The sequence below is a fragment of the Rhamphochromis sp. 'chilingali' genome (genome assembly GCF_963969265.1).
Source record: "Rhamphochromis sp. 'chilingali' genome assembly, chromosome: 14".
NCBI lineage: Eukaryota > Metazoa > Chordata > Actinopteri > Cichliformes > Cichlidae > Rhamphochromis > Rhamphochromis sp. 'chilingali'.
This window is the reverse complement of record NC_137941.1, coordinates 15,358,326-15,386,307: the sequence shown is the minus strand read 5'-3', so window position 1 is coordinate 15,386,307 and position 27,982 is coordinate 15,358,326. Positions and strand designations below refer to the sequence as shown.

The 27,982-nt window shown below is 41.9% G+C and overlaps 1 protein-coding gene across 3 annotated transcripts; it reads left to right on the top strand.

Moving 5' to 3' along the window:
- The first annotated feature begins 99 nt into the window (after positions 1–99).
- Positions 100–27,982, top strand: LOC308410117 (activin receptor type-1-like). Of its 3 annotated transcripts, none has more exons than XM_080903250.1 (13): positions 100–225; positions 336–451; positions 12,960–13,033; positions 13,621–13,872; positions 15,657–15,929; positions 16,099–16,371; positions 18,035–18,240; positions 20,333–20,432; positions 22,192–22,338; positions 22,576–22,851; positions 24,280–24,477; positions 24,957–25,087; positions 25,194–27,982. In XM_080903250.1, the coding sequence occupies exons 3-13, from the start codon at positions 12,967–12,969 to the stop codon at positions 25,326–25,328; spliced, it is 2,058 nt and encodes a 685-aa protein (XP_080759376.1). In that variant the 5' UTR covers positions 100–225; positions 336–451; positions 12,960–12,966; the 3' UTR covers positions 25,329–27,982. The 3 variants fall into 3 exon arrangements, with proteins under 3 accessions (XP_080759376.1, XP_080759375.1, XP_080759377.1); XM_080903249.1 differs by having other exon boundaries at positions 122–232; XM_080903251.1 differs by adding an exon at positions 7,845–8,194 and having other exon boundaries at positions 122–451.

Sequence of the window (27,982 nt, the reverse complement as noted above, 5' to 3'; positions counted from 1 at the left end):
ACAAAGCTCCTCAGACTAAAATTAAACAGATGAGTTTTATTTTGAAATGGCCGACAGGAAACGTGTCTTTATCGTCTCACCTAGCGTTACTGCGTTCCAAGGTAACTTCCTCCTCCTCCAATCCTGGCTTTTTGCCTTCGAAAACGCCGCCGCCGGGGTGCCAGTTGTGAAGCCCAGACAGCGTAGCAAAAATGCGTCTTCGGTTTTACTCTCTCCTAAAAATGAGTACGGAGTGAGTTTGTCACTTTAACAATTATTATATTTGGCTTCTTTTTTTTCTCTGCCGAGTGAAAGACGGGCGTGAATGTTGGCGTCATGTAGCCTCTGCTTTTCAGACTTTGGAAAACAAATCGGGTATTGTCGGTGAATTCTCGGGAGATGGCAGAATAGTTCGACCCGCGCCGGTTACCTAGCCCTCACAGCACTTTGAGGAAAAAAAATACCCCGCGAGGTAAGTTTTTATTATTATTATTATTATTTATCGTGACGTCTCTAAAATGTCATTTAATCCAGGCTATGCTGGAATATGCGCGCGGACGTTTCGGTAGACGTGGAAAAGTTTGCCGGAGACGGCTTCGTGACGCGCTCCCGTAAGAAACCCGTCTCCCTCTCTCAGCTGCTTTGTAAAATCGTGGCCTGTTTGGTTCTGCAGCCGAGCATATTTTTATCTAACGTGTCTTTCTTGTGACTTTGCAAAAACAAAATAGCCGCTTCTGATAAGCTCCCCGCGCAGCTCGGTGTACCATCAGCTAAGAGACCTTGTCAGATGTGTCTCTTGTTAATGAAAGGATGAGCGCCAGGCTAAAATAACCACAATCTGGTTTTCAACTGCGACTGTGCTGGGTTCTGATTTCTCCTAAGCAGTCGAATCAAGCTCACGACATTGCAAGTAGCTGTGACTCGAAGAGTTTTTGTCATGCAGTCTTTAGGAGGGTCGTTCCAGCTCGATCGTGCCCCATCATCGCCCGCTGAGCACTTTTAACATCACAAACGCAGTCCTGCGGGGCGGGCGGCGCCACCAACACTCATGAACACACAGTATGACTACGAGTGGTTCGGAATTTAATTTTGGGCAAGTTGGAAATATAAAAAAAGCTACTTAAACGTCACTGATAGAGCATCAATTGGATGTGGAATAGATTTAAACCAAACAGAAGATGATATGTGAGAACTACTTGGAGGGACAATCTAATGGAAACCTGGTAGACCCGCTGATGAGAGGGTGCCAACTTCATTAGAAAGGTGTTAATGCTGGCTGAAAACATTCAGAGATAATGGTGCTGATTGCAAGAAGTGTGAATGGGGAACGTCTCACACTTAAGTGCTCTTTCTCAGAATCAACTCATTGTTATAGATCCCACAAAATGACAATCCCACACACTGAGTTTAAATGCCAGGGAAGCCTTTCGAATGTGCACTTTCTGCTTTAGTCGCATCTTTTTAAGTTGTCTGGCATGGGAGACTATTTGGGCGAGATCCATACTAATCCATCCATCAATTTTCTTAACGGCTTATGCAACTTAGGGTCAGGGGGGTGACATGTTCATTTTTAAAAGGGTGGTTTAAATTGAAAGCCGTCTCCATTCAAAGCTTTTTTGTCACAGTTTCAGGAAAAATCTCCATCTAGCCTGGGCCCTTTAATTGCTGCTACTAGCTGAAGCACACAGACGACTTGTTCACAAATATAATTTTTCTTTTTTTTTTTTTCCATATTAGCTGCGTAGAGATGTTCAAATCAGTGAAGGCTTGAAGTGGATAGCGCTTTAGGGTTTTGTGTCTTGGTTAGTGGCAGCGTTAAGTGGCACTTAGTGGCTGTGTGGTTGTGTGATCTGGAGAATGTAACCCCATAGCTGGCCAGTCACTGAGCTGTGGCCTCTTGCCGGTCATTCTCGAGGCCTGGCCTCATGGAGTCTGGCTGATAGCGGTCAGATAAAGCGACGTCAGGCTGTCTGGGTGACTGTGTGTAGTTCAACTCTGGGGGTGGGGGTGTCTTGGGGAGCCTGTTCTGTTCATCTGAGGAAATAACTACGTACCAGTCTGATTGTGGCCGTTGTTCCTACCATTTTGGGCCTTTCCTCCCTCTCACCAACTCTTGGTCTGGTTTCAAACAGACTAACGGTAGTAGCTGAATCGTCAGCCAGTTATGTTTATATTTATAGAGCATCTTTGGTGGCCAGCGTGTACATTTTTCAAAAGGTTTCTAAAAGTCCCACATAACTATGTTACTTTTCAGTGGCTTCATTTTTGGTATGCTCACCCCCCAAAACATACCATGCTAACGTGGCAACTGAATAATCTGAAAATGTGTCCTCCGATATTATTTGTTAACTGCTCGCACGCATGCCGAGTAAAGTAATAATCAAGTTGAGGATGACGCGTTATCAAATGAGAGATGCTGAAAGGCAATGCATAGTTTTTCAGAGAGGTAGACTACAGGCTGCAGTGAAATCAGAATTACTGCAAAAACTGCTGAAAAACAATTAGTAATCGAAGTATCACACCGAATACAGACAACCAGAAATTTGGCTTGTGATAGTGAGCTGAGGTTATAACAGTTTTTGTTTTTTAAATTTCCACATAGCAGCTCCCAGGTTCTTTATATATGAATATCTTGGCCCCTACACCAGTGTTTTCCTGTATCTGTTCCTCTTCTGACGACCATAAATCGCCTCATTTGCCCTGCAAGTCCGGGCTATTTCAGAAAATATGAAGCGAGGGGTTTGCTTTGAGGGGGGGGGGCAGGCTTCCGATAGCAATCATTTAGTGTGCCCAATAATTTGGCTGTCAGAAGCAGCTGGCAGTTTGGGTTGGAACAATATGCGAGTGGAGTGAGAGAAAAGCTCTGAAACCCTGCGAGAGTCTGTGTGTGTCGGGGGAGGCGGGGGAGTGGCGTGCGTATATGCATATGTGTGTGGAATCAGGTTACACAGTCTGTCATTAACAAGGGAACTGCAGTTATGAGACCAAGATAGACTGCTTCATGTCTGAGGCTCATCGCGTTTCCTTGTAGGTGGCTCTCAAGTTGGAGAAGAAAAGGAGGGAGGAGGGGCGAGGGAGGAAAGTGTGTGTGGATATGTGTGTAAACAGGTGGTAGGTGCAGGCTCAAGGATAGAAAGGGGAAAGAATCTGGCTTGAAGTGCGGTGTCAGACTAGCTACCTTCAGCTTTCTCGCGTCACGATTTGTCTGCATGTGTGACCCGGGCTTGTTTGTCTGTGTGCTGACTTACTCGAAAGTTTGACTAGCAACAGACCTGGCATCAAACGAGGCGGGCGACTGCAGAGAAACGCGGCATGTGGGTTGAATTTGCTTGCGCTCTACGCTTGTGTCCAGCTTTTTAGAAAGGGGCCCTCTGTCTGCAGTGTTATTTTTAGTCAAAAAATCCTTCAGCCTTTTAATAATCATCAGCCTTATGTAGCCCAAACATATCGCGATGAGAAGAGCTGTCTGGGACTTTGAGGCTCTGCAGGACATGGGAAGTTAGAGAGGGGGGAAGAAGAGAATGAGATAAAAGACTCCCTGTGTTTCTGCCAGATTTTTAGTCTTCCTCTGTTTGCTGTTTGGGAGCTCGCTCGTCTCCTCATCTGGTGGCTCTGCGCAGACTTATCGATTCCTCCTGTTCTGTGTTCAAATGTGGATGAAGACCAGTGGAGACAGAGAGAAGAGAGACGAGACGCTGCTGTCTCCTCAGATGCGCACACACACACCTAGATCTGCAGTGCTCACGGCTCCACTCCTCTCTCTCCACAATAACCCCAGACTGCACTGGAGACAGTCTGCAATACACATTTTATGAGCCCTTCACTCGCTTCAGTGCTCTTGTCTTATCGCTCAGCTGTTAGGGGAGAAAGTTATGGCTTTGTTTCAGTCTCTGCTTCTCTCTGATCTCATTCCCGGGCATGGGCTCTTATTTGGTGTGGGCACTTTGTCTGTGAATTGAAAATAATCTACGTTTCATCTCACGTGTCATGGGGTTGTAAACTGAAATGGTGCTGTTATGATGGTAGTGCTCTGCTGTCGTAGTCGATGGGGTTTGCTCGAATTCCCGTCCCCCATGCTTGAGGCAATTGGGCCATTTATAACATTTAGACATTCACTGCTTTTGACATCGAAGTAAGGATCGGCAACATGGCTGATATCAGTGTCACGGTGTAGCAGTATATTTTGCTTCGCACATGTGCCAAATCCATGGCTGCTAATTCTAATGACTATTTTAATTAGCAAATACTTAATCAGGTAACCACGAATGCCCCAGAAATTTCCGTGAACCTAAACAGGAGTAAAAAAACCTGACTAAACAGTGTTACCACATGATCATAAATAACAACTGCAGAGTCATAAATGATAGTACAGAATATCTACTTTCAGAAAATAGTTACATCACATTAATGACTTTATTGTAAAGGATTATTCAAAACGGTTTCCTTGTGCTCAGATTGCCTGGGAAGTCTTTGCTCGTGGAAGGCAGGAAACTCAAAGCCATTAAGGCTCGACTGGCAGGAGGATGTCATGGCCCCGATCAGTCTCTCTGCCGATCACAGATTCATTGTTTTGTTGCAAGCTGTTTACTTAGTGGTTATCACAGTGGTGTGATGAATGTTTTTTCCACGTATGGTTGGTCACTCACTGTGGATTATCTTGTTATCCGTCTGAGTCTTGTCACTCAGCTTTTAGAGCCTTCTCATAGCTTTTGGTAACTGCACTCAATGCTCTTTAGTCTAGTCGCCTGACTTGTTTTACAAGAAACAAAACTGGTGCAATGGGTCCACCTTGATACAAATCAAGGTGTCCTTTTAAGTGAAATATTGCCCCAGGACGGTAACCTTTATAAGATGGTCATTTGGAGGGAGAATGTTTGTGCATTCCTTTGCTGGCAAACGTGGCTCTGGGCCATAAAGTCTGTTTGAACTGGCTGTTTCAGATGTTTTGATGCTGTGTGAAAATGAATGTCTAATTGCTATGGTGACTATTACGTAGAAGACTCGTTAACAGTGCCATCGCAACGCTGTAAAGCATTTAAGTTTGTCCCACCCCAGACGTCCCATACCACAAAGTCACGATACAGCCATAACATTAGTTTGTGAAGAGATTTATTTAGGGTTTCTTTTTGTCTTTGAAGAAGTTGCACTACATTCTGCGTGTGACAAAAAAGGCAAAGGTTTGGTGATTTTTCCCAATCTTTTCCAGAGTTCATGTGTGAGAATGTAATTTGATACTCATTGTTTACATTGCACTGTACTCTCCTGGTCTTTCTATCATATGTGTTTGACATCTATCTAACATTGCCTCAGGTGTTATGTCTTTTTTTTTTCTTTTCAAATGAATCAAACTTCAGTGAAGTATTATTAGAAATGAAAATGGCTGTTTTTCTTTGTTGTGAAACAAGAAAACATACTTTTCATTCTTTCTTTATTTTTTCCTGTCACACAGCAAATGTTTGTATTGTTGGAAGCGATCTGCTTTATTGATGAAGCATTTATTTACCCGTTTCTCAGCCCACTTCCTCTTTAAAAAGCTACATTGCAATGAGATGGGTATTTGTTTCGTTTAAGTTTCTAATCTTTTATTCCAACTTGAGAATCATTGGAAAAACATAGACCTCCAGCATATACCGCACAAAAGATGGATGTAGCTATGGTGATGTCATGAGGAGTGGCGAGTGTGCAACTCTGCGCTCACTGACTTGTCAATCGTAAGTCATTATCCAGTGAGCGAACTGTGGCTAATCCTCTAAACGGAAAATTATGGCCAAGATTTGCAAAACAGTCTTACTTTTTTTTTATTCACTATGACCTGAAATTAGTGACTGAGTCAGAGGTCAGACAGAGGTCAAGTCAGAAAACAATTTTGTCATAGACTTCTATAGGGCTGGAATTCTTTCTGCAATCGCAGCTATTGCCATCTGCTGGCGTACAGATGAAATGCAGGTTTAAGGCACTTCGGATCTGGAAGCTACGTCCTTATTTTATACTTTCTGTGGTCTACAGTTACAGTTGATTTGATTAAATTAAATTAATGTGAGGATTCACCTTTAGAAAATGATTAAAGTTATTACCTCTCAGGTAAGTGTTGCGATTTGTGCCACAGCTGTGACCCACTGGAGTTGTAGTTTACATCTTCTTTATGTGTTACCATCTTATTTAAAGAACAAAGGGGACAAAGTGGGTCTGTCCCCCGCAGTGTTTAGAACAAATGCCAAGGCTTACAAGTCTATTTCTAAAAAATTGAAACAATACTATATCTTATTAATTCCTCAGTTTTTGCTCCCAAAATGTTTTTGAGACTTTTTGCTTCACAAGGAAAATTGTGTTTGCTTCATAGTAAGATAAGTGGTAAGATGTTGGGTAATGTTTTCAGAGCTTTTGAGGATTATTTGCTAATTTACCAGCTAATTACATTACAGTAATGTAAAGTTGAAATGTGATTCCCTAAAAAAAAAAATCACTAAACGTAGATAAAAGTGATGTTTTTGGTTTAAATATATGTATTTTTTTAATGTGACTAAGTATATTTTTTTCTCCTGCTAATTCTACCTCTGTTCATTCTTTCTCCTACCCACTGAACACATTTTAAGTAAAAAACAAAACAACAAAAAACCCCATATTGCTTTAGGCCCTGAGAGGTGGAGGGCGAGATGAGACACAACAGGAAGAAAAGAATAGTTTTTTGATTAAATTTGGTTGAGGTCCAGAATAAAGTGTGGGTGTGAGTGTGTGCATACACCTTAGGTAGCACCATACCCACAGAACAAAAACTCGCTATGCTGTTGCCTACCACAATTAATGTGTGAGTGAAACACTGGGCAAACAGAGGGGGGGGGGGTATTTGCATTTGATTACATTCCTCACATTGTAAAAGAGGCCGGCTGCTGAGATACTGCAAGGCCCTAAGAGATGGAGTTTGGCTGGAGCTAATGGGGCACTGCAGATTCCAGGGGACCTCAGAAGTCCTTTCATCTCCCATTTTGATGAGACCCTCGGAGAAAGAGGAGTGTTTCGAAAGGTTAATTCAATTCAACTCGACTTGATTCAATTCAGTTTTATTTGAACTGAATCAAATTCATGTAGAGGTTCAAAGAGCTTCACAGGCACAAAAACATTAAGAGCTTTGCTTTCCAGTGGCTTTCACACACACATTAGCAGTACAGAGTATTATGATATACGCTGGTCATACAAGGGCGCTGTGGAATGTGAAATTGTGGGCATTTGAAGTTTGGCAATGGCAAAAATGTGTTTTTTATGCAGGTTAGTTCTAAAATAACCGGGCCAGGTTGAGGGCGGTTTTCTCGTAGTCTGTATCATGACAGACATTATGTCAATTTAAGTAATCAGTTTTCACAGCAATATATATTACATAAAATATATAGCTAGCAAGTGGAAAGGTGAGACAACGGGGAAAGGAAGCTGAGTTGGGATTCTCAGTGACCAGGTGATTGTATGACTCGGAGGGAGCAGCCTTAGCTAAAGCCAAAGCTTGCACGTCGGGGACATGCCTCAGCTTTCCCCCAGCTCTAGTTTCTTTCTAGACCCTGGAAGAGAAATCAAACCAAGTACTGATGTTTGAGCATTTAGTGTGCACTCTACTTTTTAAAGTAAATTGATATTTTTGCCTTCTATTCAGTTTGTAAACATTGAATAAAGGAAGTCTGTTTTACACTCATAACCTTCTAAGATTTGAAGTTAAGCTTGTGCATTTATATTACCTTACCTTTAGTCATTCTGAGTGCTTTATTTTTCTAACCCAAGAGTGGTTTAAAACTGAGGTGAGCATGTTGATTTTCCAAGCTGTAGTGCGAATACGAATGTGGGCTGCTGCAAAGAGGACGATTTTTTTTTTTCGCCCTCAGGTCTGTATTACACCCACATCCACCTAGGAGCGAACCATCTGTGTGTCCCTGATGGCATGCTGGCACTTTGGCTGTCTGGGTGTGGGTCAGCAAAGAGGGACAGGGACACGAACAGCAGGATCTGCATTGCCCTAGTCTCTGCCTGTTTCTTCTCTCGCCACCCTGCAGTTTGCTGCAGTTTCCTCGGTGCCCAGGCTATTTGTGCCATGGTAACTGTGCCAGCCTGCCAGCTCAGACACAGATTCCACCTCTCGTCTCCCTCTTTGCCAGCATGATGACTCAGCAGCTCCTGCAGGGCTTCAGCCTCCTCCCTCCTCAACCTCGGTGATACACCATGCTCATCAGACAAAGTAGTGTTTTGTCATCCTCCTCTTTAGCTGACCTGAATACAAAACAGACCCAAATAATAAAGCGTCCAACTAGATTAATATGTGTCTTGTATCACTTTTAAAATGTCAGCTATAAATTATTGTGGCAATAACATGTTGGCTTTAATCATACTTAATGTCTCGTAAGCAGAAAATTCCTCAAATGGTTAAAATCACAGCTGCCTACAGTGGGAGAAATAATTATTTAATCCTCTGCTGATTTGCATTACAAATCACATTGATTTACATGTCATTGAGTGAAATAAGTATTTGATCCCCCAACCAAAACATTAATTAGTACTTGGTGGAGAAACCTTTGTGGGCAAGCACAGGAGTATGATGTTTCTAGTAGTCGGCCACCAGGTTTGCACAGGTTTTAAAACGGATTTTACAGAAACTCACAAAATCCTTTAGGTTTCTTGGTTACCACTTGGTAACTCAAAGTTTCAGCTCCTTCCACAGACTTTCTAGAGGATTGAAGTCTGGAGACTGGCTAGGCCATTCCCTGACCTTAACAAGGGTATTCTTTAACCAGTCCTTTATTGACTTGGTTGTATGTTATGGGGTCATTGGAAGACCCATCCATGGCCCATCTTCAGTGTTCTGGCTGACGGAATGAGGTTCTCGTCCCAACGTTTATTGTAGCTTTTTGTGTCTATTGGCCCCGTGACGTTTTGAACTTGTCTTGTAACCTTAGCAGTAAAACAGCACCAAAGCATAATGTTTCCACATGTTGTATCTGTGAAGGTTCTCAGTCATCCAGGTCATCGTAGTCTAAGGAGCTTGGAAAGAAAAGTGTCTGGATTTCTTGAAGTTGCTTGAAGACATTTCACGTCTCATCCGAGAAGTCCAGACGCTACGCTTTTGTTTCCACTTGTTCTTTGGGTCATACTCGGCATTTCTCTTCCTCCAAACATGGCGGGTAGAAAGCTTGATTTTTGGTTTCATTTGACCACAGCACTTTCTCCCAAGCATCTCCGAATCATTTAGACCTTTCTTGGCAAACTTAAGATGGTGATGCTGAAAGACTTTTGTCCCTGTTACAACTTAGTGTGTCCTAATATTAATTTTTGGGTTTTCCACCACCTTACTCTTGATTATCCTCACCCCATGAGTCAAGATCTTGCATGGAGCTAAAGATCCAGGCTGATTGGTAGTCATTTTATATTATTTATTATATTTCATTCATAATTGCACCAAGGGTTGTCACCTTCTCACCAAAGTTTTTGCATTTGTTCTGGTAGCCCATTCTAGCCCTTGGACAGCTCTTTGGGCTTGTCCACAGTGGTGGAGAGGTTGGAATGAAAGAAATTGATGCTGTTGATAGATGTGCTTTATACACATCAGGATATGAGATCAGGAGTGTCTGTAGTTGATGGATTGTAATTTGTGTGCCACACGTGTGAATCCAGAATCTGTGGCTGCCAGAATTTTGGGTTCTAAATTCTGGCTCGATTGTAGGGGATCAAATACTTACTGCATTTAATAACATGCAAATCAATTTTATAATTTTTTTTTTTGTAATGGGTTTTTTCTTGATTTTTTTGGCTGACATTCAGTCTCTCTCCATTAAAAGGAAACTACTAAAAAAATTAGAGACTGTTAATTTCTTTGTAAGTGCGCAAAATTACAAATTCAGCAGGTGATCAAATAATTATATTCCCCACTATGCATGCCTTTTGGTCCAGTTGCACCAGTAACAGCATGTGAGTAGCATGTTTAATTATCTCTATCTAATCACTTTAAGCTCCGCTCAACTTCTTAGAGTAATGCTTATCAAGATGGCCCTCTGGAGTGAGATCACTGGAAAGAGTCTGGGAAGGAATTGTGGCATCATAAAATGGCAGCGGCGACATGCAGGATCACTTTAAAGTTTTTCTAGTAGCGCTCGGCAGCAGTCTACCCTAACATACTTCTCGCTGAGCCATGTCTATTTCAGGTGTTTATCTTAGATTGTACACACAAGGGCTTGTTTGTGTTAAGCTAAATGTAATCTTTTATGTCTGCTCATACAAGGTCGGTACCTACGCAGAGAATCTGAAGCCCTCGTAAAGAACGTCTTTGGTGGAAAAAGTATTTCTATTCTTTACTTTACTGAAAGAAGGAACGTCTCCTCCATTTAGAATGACGGTATTACCACCTGAATGTGCCTCAGAAAATGAAATGCAAAGTTACTGTATAACGAAAGTGCAAGCAGCTCAACCTTTTCTTTATAGCATACTTGAGTCAAATTTTACCACTGGAACAGAGGAGCTCAGAGCATAATAAATGGCATCCAATGCAAACTGACATTTCACTTTCAAGGAAGGCAAAGAGAAGGAATGCACATATAACATTATTTTCCTCAAAGTATTTTAATGCATATCAAAATCAGGGCAGCTTTCTCAAGCTCGTAGCATTTCCCTCTGCCTTAAGGCTTATTACAATATTGGCTCCAACCACAATAAGCAACTGGGGAAAATATATCTTAAGTTATAATAAGCATGTGGCGTTCATACCAGTTTCCTATTACATCACAACTTCAGAGGACATAGGAAGAGGGAATTAGAGGAAAGATGGGGGTTGAGACAGAGTGGGGGAATGAGAGCACACCCTTGGCAGGATGTCAGCTCTGTGAGCACACACTACACGACGCTGCCAGAGAATTCAATACGCAGGGGTAGAGGGACGCAACACACGCATTCACAGTACGACAAAATTGTCTGCTCAGATCAGTTTTGCAGATGCTAGCTCTGCTTCTTTTCCTTCCCTAAGAAAGCCTTCTGAGGTTTCCAATATCATGTCTGGCTCTGTGTTTATGAAGCCCAAGCTGTTAGCTGGGTTTATGATATGCTACCAACTAGCCATGGCCTATTCATAGGTGGGAAACAGTTTACTGTGCTTATGAAACATAAATATTGCTATTAATGCATAAAGTATACTTTGAATTCCTGCATATGCATACTGTACTGTTTGAAACTTGCAGGGACTTCACATTTTAGTCTGAGTTTTTTTTAAAACTCAGACTAAAATATTTGCCGTCTATCCAAGAAGCACACACATACCCAGTGAGTGCCTCGTTCCTTATAGCTTGTTAAAGACAAAGTGTTTGAGTAGGCGAGATGAACTGAGACAGACATAATTTCATTGCCCCGTGGAGGCTGTTTTGGCAGTAAATATAAACAAAAATGCAGCAAATCATTTGCCTGCACTAATTGATGCCATTAAGCAGAGCCTTGTGACATGCTCTACTTAGTTAATTGAGGTTAGTTATTGATCTGTTCAGTGTTTGAGTCAGCATGTTGTGCTTGATGTTGTCTTTTTTGTTTCTTACCAGTCGTATGAGTCAAAATATCAAGATAACGAGGAACACGCATCTGTTTTATTTGGCCTGGGCCTTTAATTTTTTTTTCCTTCTACACCTCTGCTTATCTCTTTGTCCCGTTTCCTCCGGCTTTCTGACTCCATCACAGCTCTGCCTGTCCCCCCGCTTCACCTACCCCACCCTTCCAACAGCATGGCGCCCTTCTTCTCACTGTCCCTCTGGGCGCTGACACTAGACACCTCCTCGTCTCGCTCCCCCCACAGCCACCTCCCTCCTTTTAGCCTAACTGAGTGTTGCGGCCCACCGTGACCCACATCTCTCTCGCACGCTCGCCCCGTTCTCTGCCCTTCTCTGACCCACTGTCCCCGAGTTGCCCCTGGGCCGTTCCTCCCTTGCCTCCCCATGCCCGCCTGCCCCGTGATCTTCATATCTCCGTTGCTGTTCCCCTCTCCTCTCCGGTCCAAAGGGAGCAGACAGAGCTCCTGATTATCTCTGTGTGGCAGCCTCTGTTTTGTGCTCTGATTAAAGGAGCAGCATGTGGTCTGTGTGTGAGCGGCCTGTGCAGACGCCGCCGTTGGCCTAATGCTAACATTACGTGCTTAATCATTTATGTCTGGGAGACGGGCACAAAAGCTTGGAGGGGTTGGGGTACTTATCAGCGGCGCAGATGCACTGAGGCGCAAACGCACATGGTGCCAAGAAAACGTTCCCGGTGTTTGGTATAGCATAAACGGGGCACGCTCTAAGCTACGTGTATGCTCAACACTTGCATATCAGCTTTATAAAATGGTTATTTTGGCGTTTGCAGTGTGAGATAAACAGGTGAACTGTGACAAAAAAAATCTGTCCAAAATGGAAAAAGCCCTACTACTGCACAGCGTATGTGACGGTTCCTACAAATGCATTAAATATTGAACGATTAGACTGTCACCAGGTCTCTAAACGATAGTATTCGGGCACCCACACTGTCCTCCTCTCTTTCTCCTCCTCCTCCTCTTCATGTCTGTCTGCTCCTCTCCCCTCACTGCCAAGCAGCCTGTCCCTCCAACACGCGCACACACACACACAAACTCACACACTCACGCACCGAGGCAGCCAATAGGAGAGCACCAGTCTCCCCATTGCTTGCCACTCAATGCCTTGTTGCCAGGACAACAGGAAGGCATGAGACCCACTTTACTTGAGCATTTTAAACTTGGTGTTGACTTTTTCCCCCTGAAAACAAGAAAAGGTCTCCCTCTGTAAAATCACTCACTCTAATATTCCTACCTCGATGGGGAAATCCTGCCATTTTCAGTCCGTCTTATGAAGTAGTCCTCTGAAAGGAATTTTCACAAAGATATCACCAGTGTGCTGATACAGAAAGATAAAAATCACAATTTCATAGTTGGAGTGCCACGTACATTTTGTTTTTGTTTTCATTTTTTCCCTCCCCCTCTCCAGGTCTACAATGACGAGTGTGGACATGTTTCTGTTAGTTGTGATCCCACTGGTCCTCCCCTGTTCAAGCTTAGAAGGTAAGTCTCTAATAATAAACCAAAAGGCTGCTTTTTACGTCAGGTCTGAACAGGAGCGGTATCGAAAGGGACAGAAAGTTCCTGTCGACAAAACCAGACAGGATCCAATTCGGTGTAGTGTCCGTGCTAGATATCCAGAGAATAAACAATATGTACAGTGCTTGAAAAGTTGTGTTATGGACATCTGAAACACCCCCTCCTCCTGTGAGCTAATTAAAATACGCAGTGTTACTTCTGTTTCTTTCACTGTCCCCCCTCAAGTTTGTTGCATGCATAGAACAAAATTCATGCTGCCCCCCCTGTTTCACCACCCCTCCTCAGTCTGTCTGCCTTTCATCTGCTGTCTGTCAGTGTTATTTTAAACTACTGCAGTGGCAGCGGATTACAGTAGAATTTTTTCTTTATTCTGGCAAGCAAAACTTTCTCCCTACATCTTCAGTATGTATTATCGCTACATGCAAACAAGTAGCGAGCATTGATCATTTATTGTGATTGAACATGAAGGGTCATATTTCTGCCCTCATCTACTGTGGGACCTGTGTCTTCTCAGACATAAATCCTGATCTTCTAATTGTTTCCTCTTGCAGGTGAGGGCGGTGTGAGAAATGAATGTTTATGTGACGGATCATCCTGCAGCGGTGGGGACCGATGCTTTGGCCAGGAGTGCTTCAGCTCTCTCGCGGTGATAAACGGGACATCGGTCGTTCGTAAAGGCTGCATTTTGGGGGACGAAGACCGATCCTGGAGCTGCAGATCCACACCAACTCCTCAGCTGGTGGTGAAGTGCTGCTATGGGCATTTGTGTAATATGAACATCTCCCTTAACTTCCCACTAAAAGGTGAGGCATTTGCAAAGAGAATTGTGAAGTTGTCCTGCTTTAAACTCTGCAGAACTTTGAAATCGAATTTCAGGACAACTTTTTCAACGGATTTGGAAGTTGTCTGTGGTAGCTGACTCCTTAGCCCCTTTTTTCAATTACTACCTACTCAACTCGGCTTGACTGGTTTTCCATTACAATCCAGTACTACCTAATGCGTGTTGTTGTCATCATAGCAACATGTCCGATAGACCTGCTGCTCCGTCTCTGCTGGCTTGTCTTGACCTGGCTTTTCGTCAGACTCGGGGATCATGGCATCGTTTTTTGTAGCCATTTCCCTCGTTGCCAGGTTTCAAAAATGGTGGTTTTAATTTTCGTAAACAGCGCTTTCGTGACTCATCAAGTGACGCTACCGACCAGCCAATTCAGTCTCACAACGTCACATTTTAGTACCACCTCGGATTGCTTGGAACCCTGACTGATCAGGTACTAAAAAAGCACCTGGTACCAGGTACTATGACCCAATGGAAAACCTTAAAAACCATGGTGAACCGTGCCGAGTTGATTCAAGTAGGTACTAATGAAAAGAGGGCTCTTGCTAACAGCTGTACTGGTGGAATTCACAGATGGAAACCCAGACGAGAAGTGTTTGGACTGTAACACCACTTTTTTTCCTCTGAACTGGCAACAGTTGACAATGGATGCATTGTGTTTTGGAATTTGGGTCCATTCATCCCATTCTCATGATCCAGCAAAACAACATTTTGGGCATAACTCAAGAATTCGTACACTAATCATGAAAACACACTTCATAAATACCTAATAGGATAAAATAATCAACAAGCAATCGTGCAGGACACAAGATCTTGTGTGCTGTTTCTAGGTTGTAGCTTTTTTTTTTTTTTTTTTCGCAGCAATGTGTATATCTGCAGCACTGCCTGCTGTCATGACTACAACTTTGTTTTCTAACATAATCAGCTTTCTGTGCTATGCGTGCAAACACATACAAAGAATTTTACCTAGAATATGATAGTCTCAGAACAGAAAAAGAAAAAGCTCAGCAAGGTCGAGTCAGATCTCTTGTATTCATCTTTCTCAATACTGTAACTCAGAAAAATGTGCTCAAGTTGTGTATTTCTTTATACATCAAATGCCACTCTTTATCCTAGACCCTCGACTTGACTGACAATAAACACCCTTTGGTGCATAAAATGTAAACATGCATTTAAACTGAAATTTATTAAGTTATACAAGTGCAAAGTTGTAACTCTTGGTTGTTGTTCAAGCTCTGTGCTTCAGCACATTCAATTTCAAGTAAGCTAATGGACTCTGTTAAAGTCTGTTTAATTTCCAGTAGCTTTATGCTATTATTATTAGAGCCGTGTGTGAGATGCAAACCTGTGTGTGAAATTATTCTACAGTATAGCTGCTTAGTTGTTGTGTGCTTTTACAGTTGATAATGACAATGTATTTAAAATCGCAAGCTAGAAAATCAATTGATCTGTCCCATGAACCATGTGCGTGCTTGTCAACAACTAAAATCAAAGATTTAAACAATCTTTTCTGGTCTGTTTGAGTAGGCCTCCTGAATAAGTGTTGTTTCAACAAAATAGTAAAATTTGTTTTATATCAGGAGATGCTAGATTCAAACAGGCAAAACATTTTCTGCTCTCTTTGGTGAATGTCCAGCAAATGGATCTTTTCAACGTGCATGATTCTGATGTGAGTGAATGCCTTTTAATTTAATGGGTTGCTAATGGTATTGGTCTAATGGGTTTCCCCACATATCTATTTCCTCTTATCAGATGTACAACTGTCTGCTGGCAGACCAGTCCTCAGAGACCAAGAGTGTGTATGCGAGGGCGGTGTGTGCGAGCATGGCCATCGCTGCACAGGCCAGCACTGTTTCTCCGCTCTGAAGATGATTGATGGGGCAGCCGTCCAACAGAAGGGCTGCCTGAGGGACGACGAGGAGGGCAAAGCCACCTGTGCCATGCCACCCTCATCGGCCCATGTTGTCAAGTGCTGCCAGGGCCATCTGTGTAACATGAACGTCACTGTGCAAGCCCCAGGGAAAGGTGACTTTGTACACATTGTACAGATTTCTGTTTGCTGCTGTTCCTTCACGGGCCTTATGTAACTTAGGATTGTGCAAAAGTTTCATGGATGATTGGGGTTTTTTTTAACCAAAAGATAATCTTAATTCATTGCACTTTTTAAAAAGTTTTCTTTCTGAATCTTTTGCAGGTACAGTAGTCCAGAGTAAGTCCCTGAGCAAAGAGGAGCATGAGTGCGTGTGCGAGGGTGGTTCATGTGGAACACAGAATCGCTGCTTGGGCTACCAGTGTTTCTCATCTCTGACAGTCAGCGGCGGCATCATAATGTCCCAAAAAGGCTGCTTTAAGGTCTTAGAACAAAGCACGATGACCTGCAAGACCCCGCCTTCCACAGACCAGATAGTCGACTGCTGCCAGGGACACCTGTGTAATATGAACATAACTGTGGAGCTCCCTGTCAAAGGTACAGCACAATGCTACCCAGAATGCATCACATATTAGATTGTCGAAGATTTGCAAGAACTCTGCTCTCAGTGTTGAACTCTGAACTCTTTTTCCTTTTTTATCAAATCACTAACCACATTCAAAGTACTACCTAGATGTCTCATATTCAGAGAAGGAGTAGCCGTATGGTTGGTTTATGCTACGGTTTACACTAAGCAACACACATTCACATTCTCCATCATCCTCTACTGAGATGGCTTCAGCTTCAGCTGTGAAATTACCTGCCATGGCTGTCCTGGACTGTTTCTGTTGGCTTGAGTTACACGTCCATGTGGTCACACTCCTGGCATGTCATGAAACAGGAAAAAAAGGGGAGACGGTGGGCAACTGGAGGGAGGTTTTGAATATTATTTAGTCATGGTCCACTTCTCTTCTTTTCTCTCAGTGGCTGTCAGGGCTGGCTGACAAGAGCCCAGAGGGTGAAGCCACCTGGGATTGAAAGAGTCAGGCATCGATACACAGAGCTTTTGTCCTTTTTTATTTCTTTCACCTGTACCTTAGCCTCGACAGTCATGCATTTGATACTACGGCCTACATGACGCATTTAGATCTAATATGCCTTAATCTTATCATCTTGGTTGTGCATTGAAGGGATAGATCAGTTGTGAAAATGATTACATTGTATCCAGCACTTTCCACAAATGGTTAAAATACATATTTACAGTTTATTAATGTCAGTTCATTCTGTATTGTACTAGTAGTACATAGTATTACGCTAATGCTGTTTTGTTATTGAATTTTAGTTTTTCTCAAAAATATCCTAATTTAAGCCCAAAAATTTGAAAAAAGTCTAAATAAATGGGAGTTGGTTTCAAAGTTGGTTCACACGGAACATCTTGAGTTTAAAACAAATAAGTGAGGTGATACATCCCCATCTGTAAAAGCCCACATCTGACCACATTTCGGTGATACCATCCAGCAATACATGTACCATATACCGCTACTACCATACCATACGCATGACATGCATACTTTCCTATATTGCAATCTTCTGTCTTTTGAATTCTCACAAATGCAGATAATCATGAAATAAATTTTTTTTTATGTAACATTTTGCAGCTGAATGCATTTCGCCATGTGTGTTTGATTCAAATATAGTGAGCCCCTAGAAAGTGTTGCTAGTTATGTGTATTTGGAAGAAGGAGTTCATTATGCAAGTTGAGAAAAGGGGATCATTGTCAGTGCTGGAAGCAGAGCCGAGCAGTCTTTTTCCTTGGAATGTTTGGAAAGTGTGAATGGTGGTCAGTTCCTCAGGATGGCCTCTGCTGACTTGATGAGCTCTACTATGTGTGCATATGAGTGAACACTCTTGTCTGTGGATATTCTTTATGCACCTTCACACCCACCCCGACTTGTTTCTTCAGGAAGCCTGCAGAGTGCTGCAATCCTCTGTTTTGTGTATGGTTGAATCCTCAACCTGTGTGGTCCAAGACCGCTCCCTCATTGTGTCTGATCCTGACGCTCAATGAACACTCTCCAGTGTCGTTTACTGCAAGCGACCAATACCAACTCTAGATTTAAAAAAAGAAAAAAGAAGCTAGATTTAATTTGATTATGTTCTAAAACCATCTAACGGGATGACCTGATAGTGACACTGTAAATTTTTTCTGTCCCCTTAACAGCTGATGAGCAATCCAGCTACAGTGTGACCACACTAGCTGTTGTCATCGTGGCACCCATCATTGTCCTCATCATCCTCTCTGCTGTCGCTATCCTGGTGTTCAGACGGATCCACCACAACCAAATGGAGAGGCTAACCTCCCGAGATGCTGAATATGGAACTATTGATGGCCTTATAGCTTCTAATGTGGGGGAGAGCACTCTAGCGGTGAGTAGTCGATGGCACAAAGGTGGCTACCTTCATAACGCACCTGAAAAACCAATTTTATTAGCAGCTCAAGGAATAGTATAATGCACTAGTTTGTTTGATATAAAGCCTAATCAAATTCCAGTCTTTTATTTGCACCCATTACTTTCCCTTTGTATGATGCCAGGTATGATGCACAGTTTCTACTGCAGACTTGCACTGTAACAGAGATCCAATAACAGAGATGTGTGATTCCTATCCTCTAATTATGTGTTGTATTACCTTGAGGGGTTCCTGTGATGATTTTTAAACACTGTTGGATTAGTGGGGACTTTTACCTTCCCTTTGTATGCATTTCCACTATTTACAGGATAAAAGAGTTGCATCAGCTTCATAAACAGAATTCAATCTTGTGATTAAGCCGTGATGCGATGGCACTGCAATTATAGTCTCCTTCTCCTGCCATGAGTTAAACCTGTAAAACTCCCATGTTTGCCATTTGATAAAAAAGTACTCATGTTTTTAGTAATTTGAATGAAATTATAGCTTGATAGTGTCTAAACATAGCCTTATGTAGTTTCCGCTTTAAGTATGCAAGAGTGGTGTTAAGTTCCTTATCATAGAGCAGGAGTAATCCTCTGTGCGGATGTCTAGTGGACATGCAAAAAGTGAGGACAACTACTCATCTGTGGTGTCCGCAGCTGTCAGCATGCATGTCTGCAAGTGTGTGTCATCCCAGCCTTGGTTTACTGGCTGTTTGGGTCGATTTGAGCTAGATCAGTCTCCGAATATGGTTAAATTGAACTGTGCAGACTGTTGCTCTGGACTTTCTTTCTTACTTTTAAGAACCGTTTGTTCTCGAGGAAAGAAAAGTTAAAGCAGTTGTACACTAGATGCATATGTATGAATTTTGTGGCTGAATGTGTGGGTGGTGCCATTGCTCCTCCCAGTTTTTTTCCCCCAGTCGGTTAGAGGGAATGTCTTTTGCTATTTCTTTTCTCTCCACTCATGCTGCTCAGTCCTGTGGTTAGCATTTAGTCTGAAAGACAACCCAGCACATTCATTGGCTCACACACTGTGTAATCATGTTCAGCATAAACTGAGTCCAATTGGTGCCTTAACAAAATACTTGGTTGTTACCGTGCGTTTTACCATTCAGTAATCTTTCAAGAGTTGTTCTCTTTTGATAAACACGTCTAAACTTGTGGTCTAAACTTTTGAAATTCCAGATTATCTGATTTATTTTTGCAGCACCACGAGAAAGATTATTATGAACAATGGCATGCTTGTGGAAAGTGTTTGTCCCTCGGTAGCTGCTGCCTAGACTTGCTCTCTGGTTCTAATGATATTGCAACGTACTGATCACATTCTGCTGCTTAACAGCCCGGCCCAAAGATGCACTCCTAAAAACAATCCTCCTGCACCAAAGAGAGGGGTTTAAACTCTCTACAGAGCAACTCATCATTCATTTTACGGCCTCTGCCTTGCATTCCTGTGTTGTGATTCCAAATTGTCTCTCAGGCAGCTCTTGCATTATGCATTTGTTTATCTGAGGCATCACTCCCCTCTATTTTCAATCCTCATTCTCCCCTCCTAGTTAGTCATTTGTTTTGCTCAGCTGCTGCTGACTATGTTGCTGTGCACTGCCCTCCTGTGTTAGCGCTGGGATGCTGCACGTCTTGCAGATGAGATAAAAATAAAAGGCTTAGCAGCATTGCGCCTGTTTTGGAGTCTGGCCCTTGGATTAGATAAAATCTTCAGCACCCACACCAGTCACCAGGGAGGGGGTGGTACTTCTGTTATTTACTCAGCAGGGGGCACTCTGCAACACTAGCACAGAAACACACACACACCCACCCACACACATTATCTTGGTACACACAGCTTGGCCCCCTCCATCCCATGTGGGTGCCACATCAAAGACAGCCTGCTTGTTATTAATCTCCATCGGAGTCCCAGATGCTCCATATTTCACCATTTTTAGGCTTGAGCCACAGGATTCTTTTGGGACTGAGCTTTTCATTCATATAGATCACATGCAAATTTATCCACAGACGCACAAATAAATTCATAAGCTCTTTTTCTCAATTTAATTTTTTTTTCTCTTTCCCAGGATTTGCTAGATCATTCCTGCACTTCAGGAAGTGGCTCAGGACTCCCTTTCCTTGTTCAGAGAACTGTTGCACGGCAAATCACACTAAATGAGTGTGTGGGTAGGTGTCCTGTCAAAAGCTGTATTCCTATTTGCAATAGCACAGTTGGGGAAACAAAAAATCTGCCGCCTCTTTTCATTTTAAGGTGACACGGTAACTGAGCAGACTAAACGTCCTCCAAAGAAATGTTGAGATGTAAAGGGTACTCCATCACTCAGATTAAGCATAGGGGCAACTTTACAGCTTTGGCAGCACAGATTGTGACGCGACAGACCTGCAGCCATGTATATTGCGTGCTTATATACCGACCAGCAACAACATTAAAAGCACTGATTTGTGAGGTAAATAACATTGCTGCTCTCGTCAGAAATTTGCTGGGAAAACACAGTTCCTGGCATTCATTTGGATGTTACTTTGACACTTACCACCCACTTAAATATTGTTCTTGAGCACCCCCAACTGGGAATCAACACTCACCAAAAGCAGCATCCTCCTCCTGCAGCATAATCTGCCTCACCACAGTTTAAACTGCAGAAACCGACAGAGTCCAAAGTGCTACCCTGCTTTTAAACTTTCTAGAACCCAGTATAATCGAGCATCTATAAGAGCAGTCTTGTCAAGAAGGCCCATCCTGCAACCAACAGGAACCAGAGGTTATAGTGCTAATGTCCCAGTGCCCAACAACACAAGACACACCCTGAAAGCCTCTGGTTTTAATTTTGTTGTCGATGGGTGTATACCAGATTACAGTACTTTAGAATCTCATGTTTGATATATATTAAGGTAGAGCTGATCATTAATATAGCTAGTACAGTAATTTACAACATTTCATGTAGTATTTTACAGTCTGATAAGTCTACAAATAGAAGTTCCTGGTTCATATTTAACTTTTCATATCTTGAAAAAGGTGTAAGACTAAAAAGTCCTGTGTGAGCATTCAAAACATGAAATTCAGGAACTTCCAAATCTTCAGATAAATCATCAAGAGAATAAAAATATGAATTTGAAATTGGTTGCAAAACAGACGAGCAGTGTGAGCTTATCGTGAAAGTGGGCCAGAGTGAATGTGCAACAGTTCAGCAGTGAAGTCCCCAGAGCCACAATTGCAATTCAGTCTTGAGATTGTTTTATGATAAGTGTCAGTGACAATGCTGGCAAGAGTCAGCATATTTTCAGGAAAACAAATTGCCACAATGTGTTGTGGCAATTTGTTTTTATGAAAAGGTACTCATGTTGAAAGTCACTTGTGTTGAAATGACTTCCCTAACCCTGCGTCACTCTAAACCATTTTTTTATTACAGTTATGACTATATTAATTGGTTTTTGGCCACTGGGGGGCAGTATAATAAGCTGTCAAATATAGTAAGCCTACAAAGTTATGGCTACTAATAAAATATAAATATAAATAATTTAAGGACATTAGCATTCAAAGTACACTTTCTTTTTTTGCCCTGATACATATTATTTCAAATAATCACTTTCCCTTTAGGTTATCTTGTTTACGATCTTTTAACAGGTAATTGTTTGTAGCTGTTTAATATTACACTTTTTAATATTACACTATCCATTCAGTATCTTGATAAGTTAAAAAGCTGCAGAGATGTTTATGCTATAACAAATATAATGAATCTTCATTGTTGCCACAAAAATGATTAGTGCAGGTTTGAATGTTACACACAATGGAGTCCATCAAGTGTGCTCGTAGTAAATTTAGTGGAATATGAACAAAGTGTGTGTGTGTGTGTGTGTGTGTGTGTGTGTGTGTGTGTGTGTGTGTGTGTGTGTGTACCGATTCATAATTTTTCTTTTTACTTGTCAGGCAAGGGCCGTTATGGTGAAGTGTGGAGGGGCCAGTGGCAGGGAGAGAATGTTGCTGTTAAAATTTTCTCCTCTCGAGATGAAAAGTCTTGGTTCAGAGAGACTGAAATCTACAACACTGTGCTGCTGAGACATGAAAACATCTTGGGTATGCAACCTTTAATAAATGATCAGGTTTAGTGAGCTCTGATATGCACTGAAGGACACAACAACCATTAAAGTTGATATCATATCAAGCTGTCACTCTTAGGTGCAATGCATGAAAACTATATAGGTAGTGTGTTGTATAAGGATGTATAAGGATCAATGCATGCTAATTTCTCCTTGGTTGCATGTTTACATTTCTGTTGATGAGCAATATTTAATTTCATATCTCTCCACGTAGGCTTCATCGGTTCAGACATGACCTCAAGGAACTCCAGCACCCAGCTGTGGCTCATCACTCACTTTCACGAGATGGGCTCCTTGTACGATTACCTTCAGCTCAACACCCTCGACGCAACCAGCTGCCTCCGGATGGCGCTCTCCATTGCGAGCGGTCTGGCGCATTTACATGTCGAGATCTTTGGCACTCATGGCAAGCCAGCTATTGCCCACCGAGACCTGAAGAGCAAAAACATATTGGTGAAAAAGAATGGACAGTGCAGCATTGCTGATCTCGGTGAGAATAGTGTGCACGTGTGTTTGTGTTAACACAGCAGGGGTCCACAACGGTGCAATGACACGCATGGCAGGCAGATGTCGCAACAATTCATAAACATGATTCTTTATGGAAAAACTTTGAAGGATACAATTAGCAATGTCTTTGCTTCGAGTTTTGGCTTCTTCTCTTCCTATATGGCAGAGCAGGTCAGCCACTAATCAGAAGGTCGGTGGTTCGATCCCAGGCTGCCTCCTGGCTGCATGCCAAATATCCTTGGGCAAGATACTAACCCCATGTTTGCCTACTGGTGGTGGTCAGAGAGCCCGGTGGCGCCAGTGTCCGGCAGCCTCGCCTCTGTCAGTGTGCCCAAGGGCGGCTGTGGCTACAATGTAGCTTGCCATCACCAGTGTGTGAATGTGTGTGTAAATGGGTGAATGACTGAATGTAGTGTAAAGCGCTTTGGGGTCCTTAGGGACTGAGTAAAGCGCTATACAAATGCAGGCCATATATCAGTGCTGATGTGGCAGTATTCCTTGAAGGGCGACAGTCAGGAGATTACTGCAGCGGCTACATGCGCCTTAACGGCAAAAATTTAAAAAACAAAAGTGACTGTTAAAGATATTACTGGTGAATCGTGAAGGCGGGGCCCCTAAGCTGACTACAAAATGTAGACCATCATTTGCAAAGCTGTGTGTAGGGTCTATAATATTCACAGAATAATGGAGCGTCTCGGTTTTAGTATTTTATTCAGTGCAATCATTAATACGGCTTCGATAAAAGCAGATCTGAGCTGATGCACGTGAAGATTAGCTGAAGAGGTTAATTGAAGGTTACAATTTATTCATTGCGTTAGAGACGTATTCGCTTCATGGTCGCTCAATTTGCATCTGTCTGTTTAGCCGCATTAGTTATTTCGAAAAAATATCCTCTTCCAGGTGTATTGCTTTGCCCTTAACCGAAAACACATTTTGAGGACCTTGGTTCACTTTATCTAATGCATCAATGTTCCGTTTGCAGATGCTTGAATAACATCTAATTCGGGGACAAGCCATAACCTGGCGACAGACTTGACATGTTTACAGGCTCGATTTAATAAATTCTGCTCCGAATGACGCATTTTGCTGTCCTTACAAACATGGTAGCTGCTGTTTGTCTCCTAAGTGAGTTGTTGTTGGGTTGGAGTACATCCTGTTTGGGCGAACAGGGCCACGCATGGTGAACAAATAGCCTTCCAATCGACTGATTTAAAAGATGAGTGTCGGAAAACTTGGTCTCCTCTTCACTCCAGTATCTGTATTAGTTATTGTTGCCTCACTTGGATGATGACTTAATTAAAAATATTTACTAATTACCTCCTTCAGAGAGTTAAAGTATTTTCTCTTTTAATCTCATTGATTACATGTGTATAAGAGGCGATTTTAAAGTGTTCTTTTGTTTCCATTTAAGGTCTGGCTGTCATGCATTTTCAAGACACAAACGAGTTAGACGTGGGGAACAACCCTAAAGTTGGAACAAAGCGCTACATGGCCCCTGAAGTGCTCGATGACTCCATCCAGATGGATTGCTTTGAGTCCTACAAGAGAGTGGACATTTGGGCCCTGGGCCTCGTCCTGTGGGAGATCGCCAGGAGGACAGTCAGTAATGGTCAGTACATGTTTTACACAACACTGTCCTGTTGGATTCAGCTCTGACCTGTTGTGATTACGTCACTAAGGCACAAGGCCATCTGTTAGTCTTGGATGGGTGTAGTAGAAACTATAAGAACAGCTGCAAATATTATGTACGCGATCAGAAAATTGGGCATGGCATATTTGTGCTGTTTGCAAAGATACTGCATTGAGGTGGCTGTAGTCAGGTCTTTCTTCAGAAACAAAACAAGTCATGGCTTCAGCTTGGACTGAGTAAAAGCTTTTTATATATTGATTTAAAGATGTAGCCTTGATACACTTTCTGTGAACTAAAACCCACTTCTTATCTTCACTGTTAAAGGGGCTTTAAGCAGGATTTAAGATATTGAGTGGACATCTCAGTCAGCAATCATTGTAATATATATTTTTATACTTTACACTCTTAAACTGTGCGATCTCCGAAGTAAACTGTTCTTCTTTGTCTTCTTCTTGTAGGAATTGTAGAAGATTACAAGCCCCCTTTTCATGACGTGGTCCCAAATGATCCGAGCTTTGAAGATATGAGGAAGGTTGTGTGTGTGGATCAGCAGAGACCCAACATCCCAAACAGATGGTTTTCAGACCCAGTAAGTAATGTTACTTTTGTCAGAAATACACAAATGAAGTAAAATCCAGAGTTTTTAGTGTTTACATCAGGCACATTGATCGATTTCCATTTTTCCTCTTTTTTAGACTTTAACCTCCATGGCTAAACTCATGAAGGAATGCTGGTACCAGAATCCGTCAGCCAGATTAACGGCGCTGCGCATCAAAAAGACTCTCACAAAGATCGACAACTCTCTGGATAAAATAAAAACAGACATTTGAGCCTTCCCCGAGAAGACGAAGCAGGCATGTACTGAGGGCCACTGAAGATGTCCGGAGGATGGACCACCTTAGAGAAAAATCTCAAAAGATAAATGACTCAATAATTTCAGTGCCCTTATAGTGGCACAGACTTATATTTATTTTAAAACATTTGAGGGACATATTTTGGCATCCAAAGATGGCTTACCAGGCATTTCCGAGACTGCCGATGGTCTTAGAAATGGGAAAATATCTATTTCAACTTTTATCATAGGAGCTTGACTATTAGAAATGTTCTTCAAGGAAGAAACTTACCAGGGCATTTGAGTAGGGTTGCTTGTTTTTAGAAGAGCAGATTTTGTTTGAAAACCTTTTTTAGCTTGGAAAATGTCTGAACGCGGTCATTTCTTTATCTCTTTAATTGTACTGTGTTGTTCTTTTGCATTACGGTCGATCCATTTGGAAAAGATGTCAACTCGCCGGTTGAACTTGCCTAGTCAGTCAGCAAACTTTGTAACACAGTAAACATGTCGAGGTGTGTCTCACTTTGTGTCCAGTACCACTGTTTACAATGCTGTCAGAACAAGTTTCTTGGGATTTTGTTCAGTTCTGTAACATTTAGTTGTACAGTCAAGTCAGTGGCACCATCCTTTTCCCGATATCGTCCAACTACAAGGTACTCTGTTGCAAACCTTTTGTATATCATCATTAACTTTACATTGAATTATTATTTTTTATCTTGTTTTGCTTCTTCAGCTTTACAGAGACATATGCTAAAAGAACAAATACAATATCTGCTAGATGATGCTGAACTGTATTCCTCCAGAGGCCTGTAAGTAAGCCTGTAAAGCCTGTATATTGTCTTAACGCGTGCATTGTCGTCTTAATGCGTGCATTGTCAAAGTAACTGAAGTCAAACTTCAGCGTTTTTTAATTTCTTTAACATTTTATATCAATTAGTTATTTTTTTTATTAATTAAAATGGGGAAAAAAAGAAGTAAATTACATCTGACTGGTGTCTTGATACTGTGTCGAAGTGTGTAGAAATATCTCAAAAGTCTGTAAAAGAAATTCACAACCTTGAGATCAATTCAAATGGTGATGCCTTCTCTTTTTCTCTGCCACCACCTTCATCAGGCTCCTGTTCAGTAAATCTTTCTTCTTTTGATGTGACCTTTCTTCAGAGTCATCACAGGATATCTTGAAGGTTTAATAGATTTTTGGAAGTCTGGCGGCTATGCTTACATGTATTTGATGCCTCGAATGATGAAGCAGTACCTCTGTTTATTTCCCCCATAACCTATCAAAATTTTGGCAAAGTTTTCTTAATTTCGAGATGTAATCCACAAGACTACAGAGAGGTTTTCTAGCCTCGCCTGTAAAGTGTTCACTGAAACCTCTTATCATACCTTTGCTTTATTCCTGATTGGTAAATGTTAATATGCTAAAATGCTAAGATGGAAAATTAGTTGTATGAAATCGAGTGGTTAGCCTCAGCATGCTTCTGCTGGCTCTACTCTAAAATGCCCATTTTCATTTCACTTTGTTCAAGCTGGGCTTTGATGTCAAGATGCTATTATGACAGCTGTTAATCTGTTAAGTCTTAACTATCCAGCTGTTTTGTCCTTGCACTTTCTGAGTACAGTGTCTGACTGTTCTGAACTTTTCCAGCTTCTACGAATCTAACAGAAAATTCAGCTCACAGTGCATAATAAGGACCATTTCCATCTCAAGTGGAATATCAGAGCTTTTTATCTTTCCAGCTAAAACAGCAGCTTCTTTTCTGACTGCTGGAGATGTGCTCTAACAATGCGAACAGTTAATTTTTTATTTATTTGGTGAAGGTAAGAAGCCCAAACTTTGGGGAGAGCAGAATTTGGCAGTGTCAAACTGGTTACAAACTAATTCATATGAAGAGCTATAGGCCAGATGATTGAATGACAACAGTGGGTGATTAACCATGCTAAGATGTCCTGTGTGTGTTGAAAACAGCTGTCAGACTTTTAAGGTATACAAGTCTTCATATTCAGTGTCATTTGATCCGTCCGGAGACCGCAGAGCAGAGGTTTGACTCCAGCAGTTTTAATGTCCCATCCTGTTTCTTTGAGGTTTAGGGCTAGACTTGGTTGCACTGTATTCATTATCTGAGAGGGTGTAATGGTGACGAAGTATGTGTTACTTTTTTCCAGTAAGTAAATATCAAAATATTTGAAAGAATTTAAATGTTAAAAATGAACAATATAGAGTCAATTTATACCAGATTATATAAAGACACTCATGGATAAACAAAAAAGACCCAACTTCATGAAAATCCTACATCAACCCTACAGTCTTGGATGTTTTTTTTTTCTTTTCTTAGCACCCTCAATAAACATTGTGCATTTGCCTGTCAGTGTATCTGTACAAGTTCTCATTTTTCTTATGTTGGTTTTGTGACTTAATGTTCTCCTAGTAGTGCCTTGATGAAGACTGTGTCAGTCACCACATTAGTAGTGATTCATTTTCTTAACTGCCAAGGACCACAGCTGGTGCAGTTGGAGCAGCGACTGTTTGTGCTGCGAGAACCCCCAAAAAGTCAAGGTTCCTGGATTCAGAGTTTACTAGTGGCTGCCTCACCACTTCTTGTTTGTAGACAATGTGCATACCGCCCATGAATAAATAGATTTTTTTAAAAA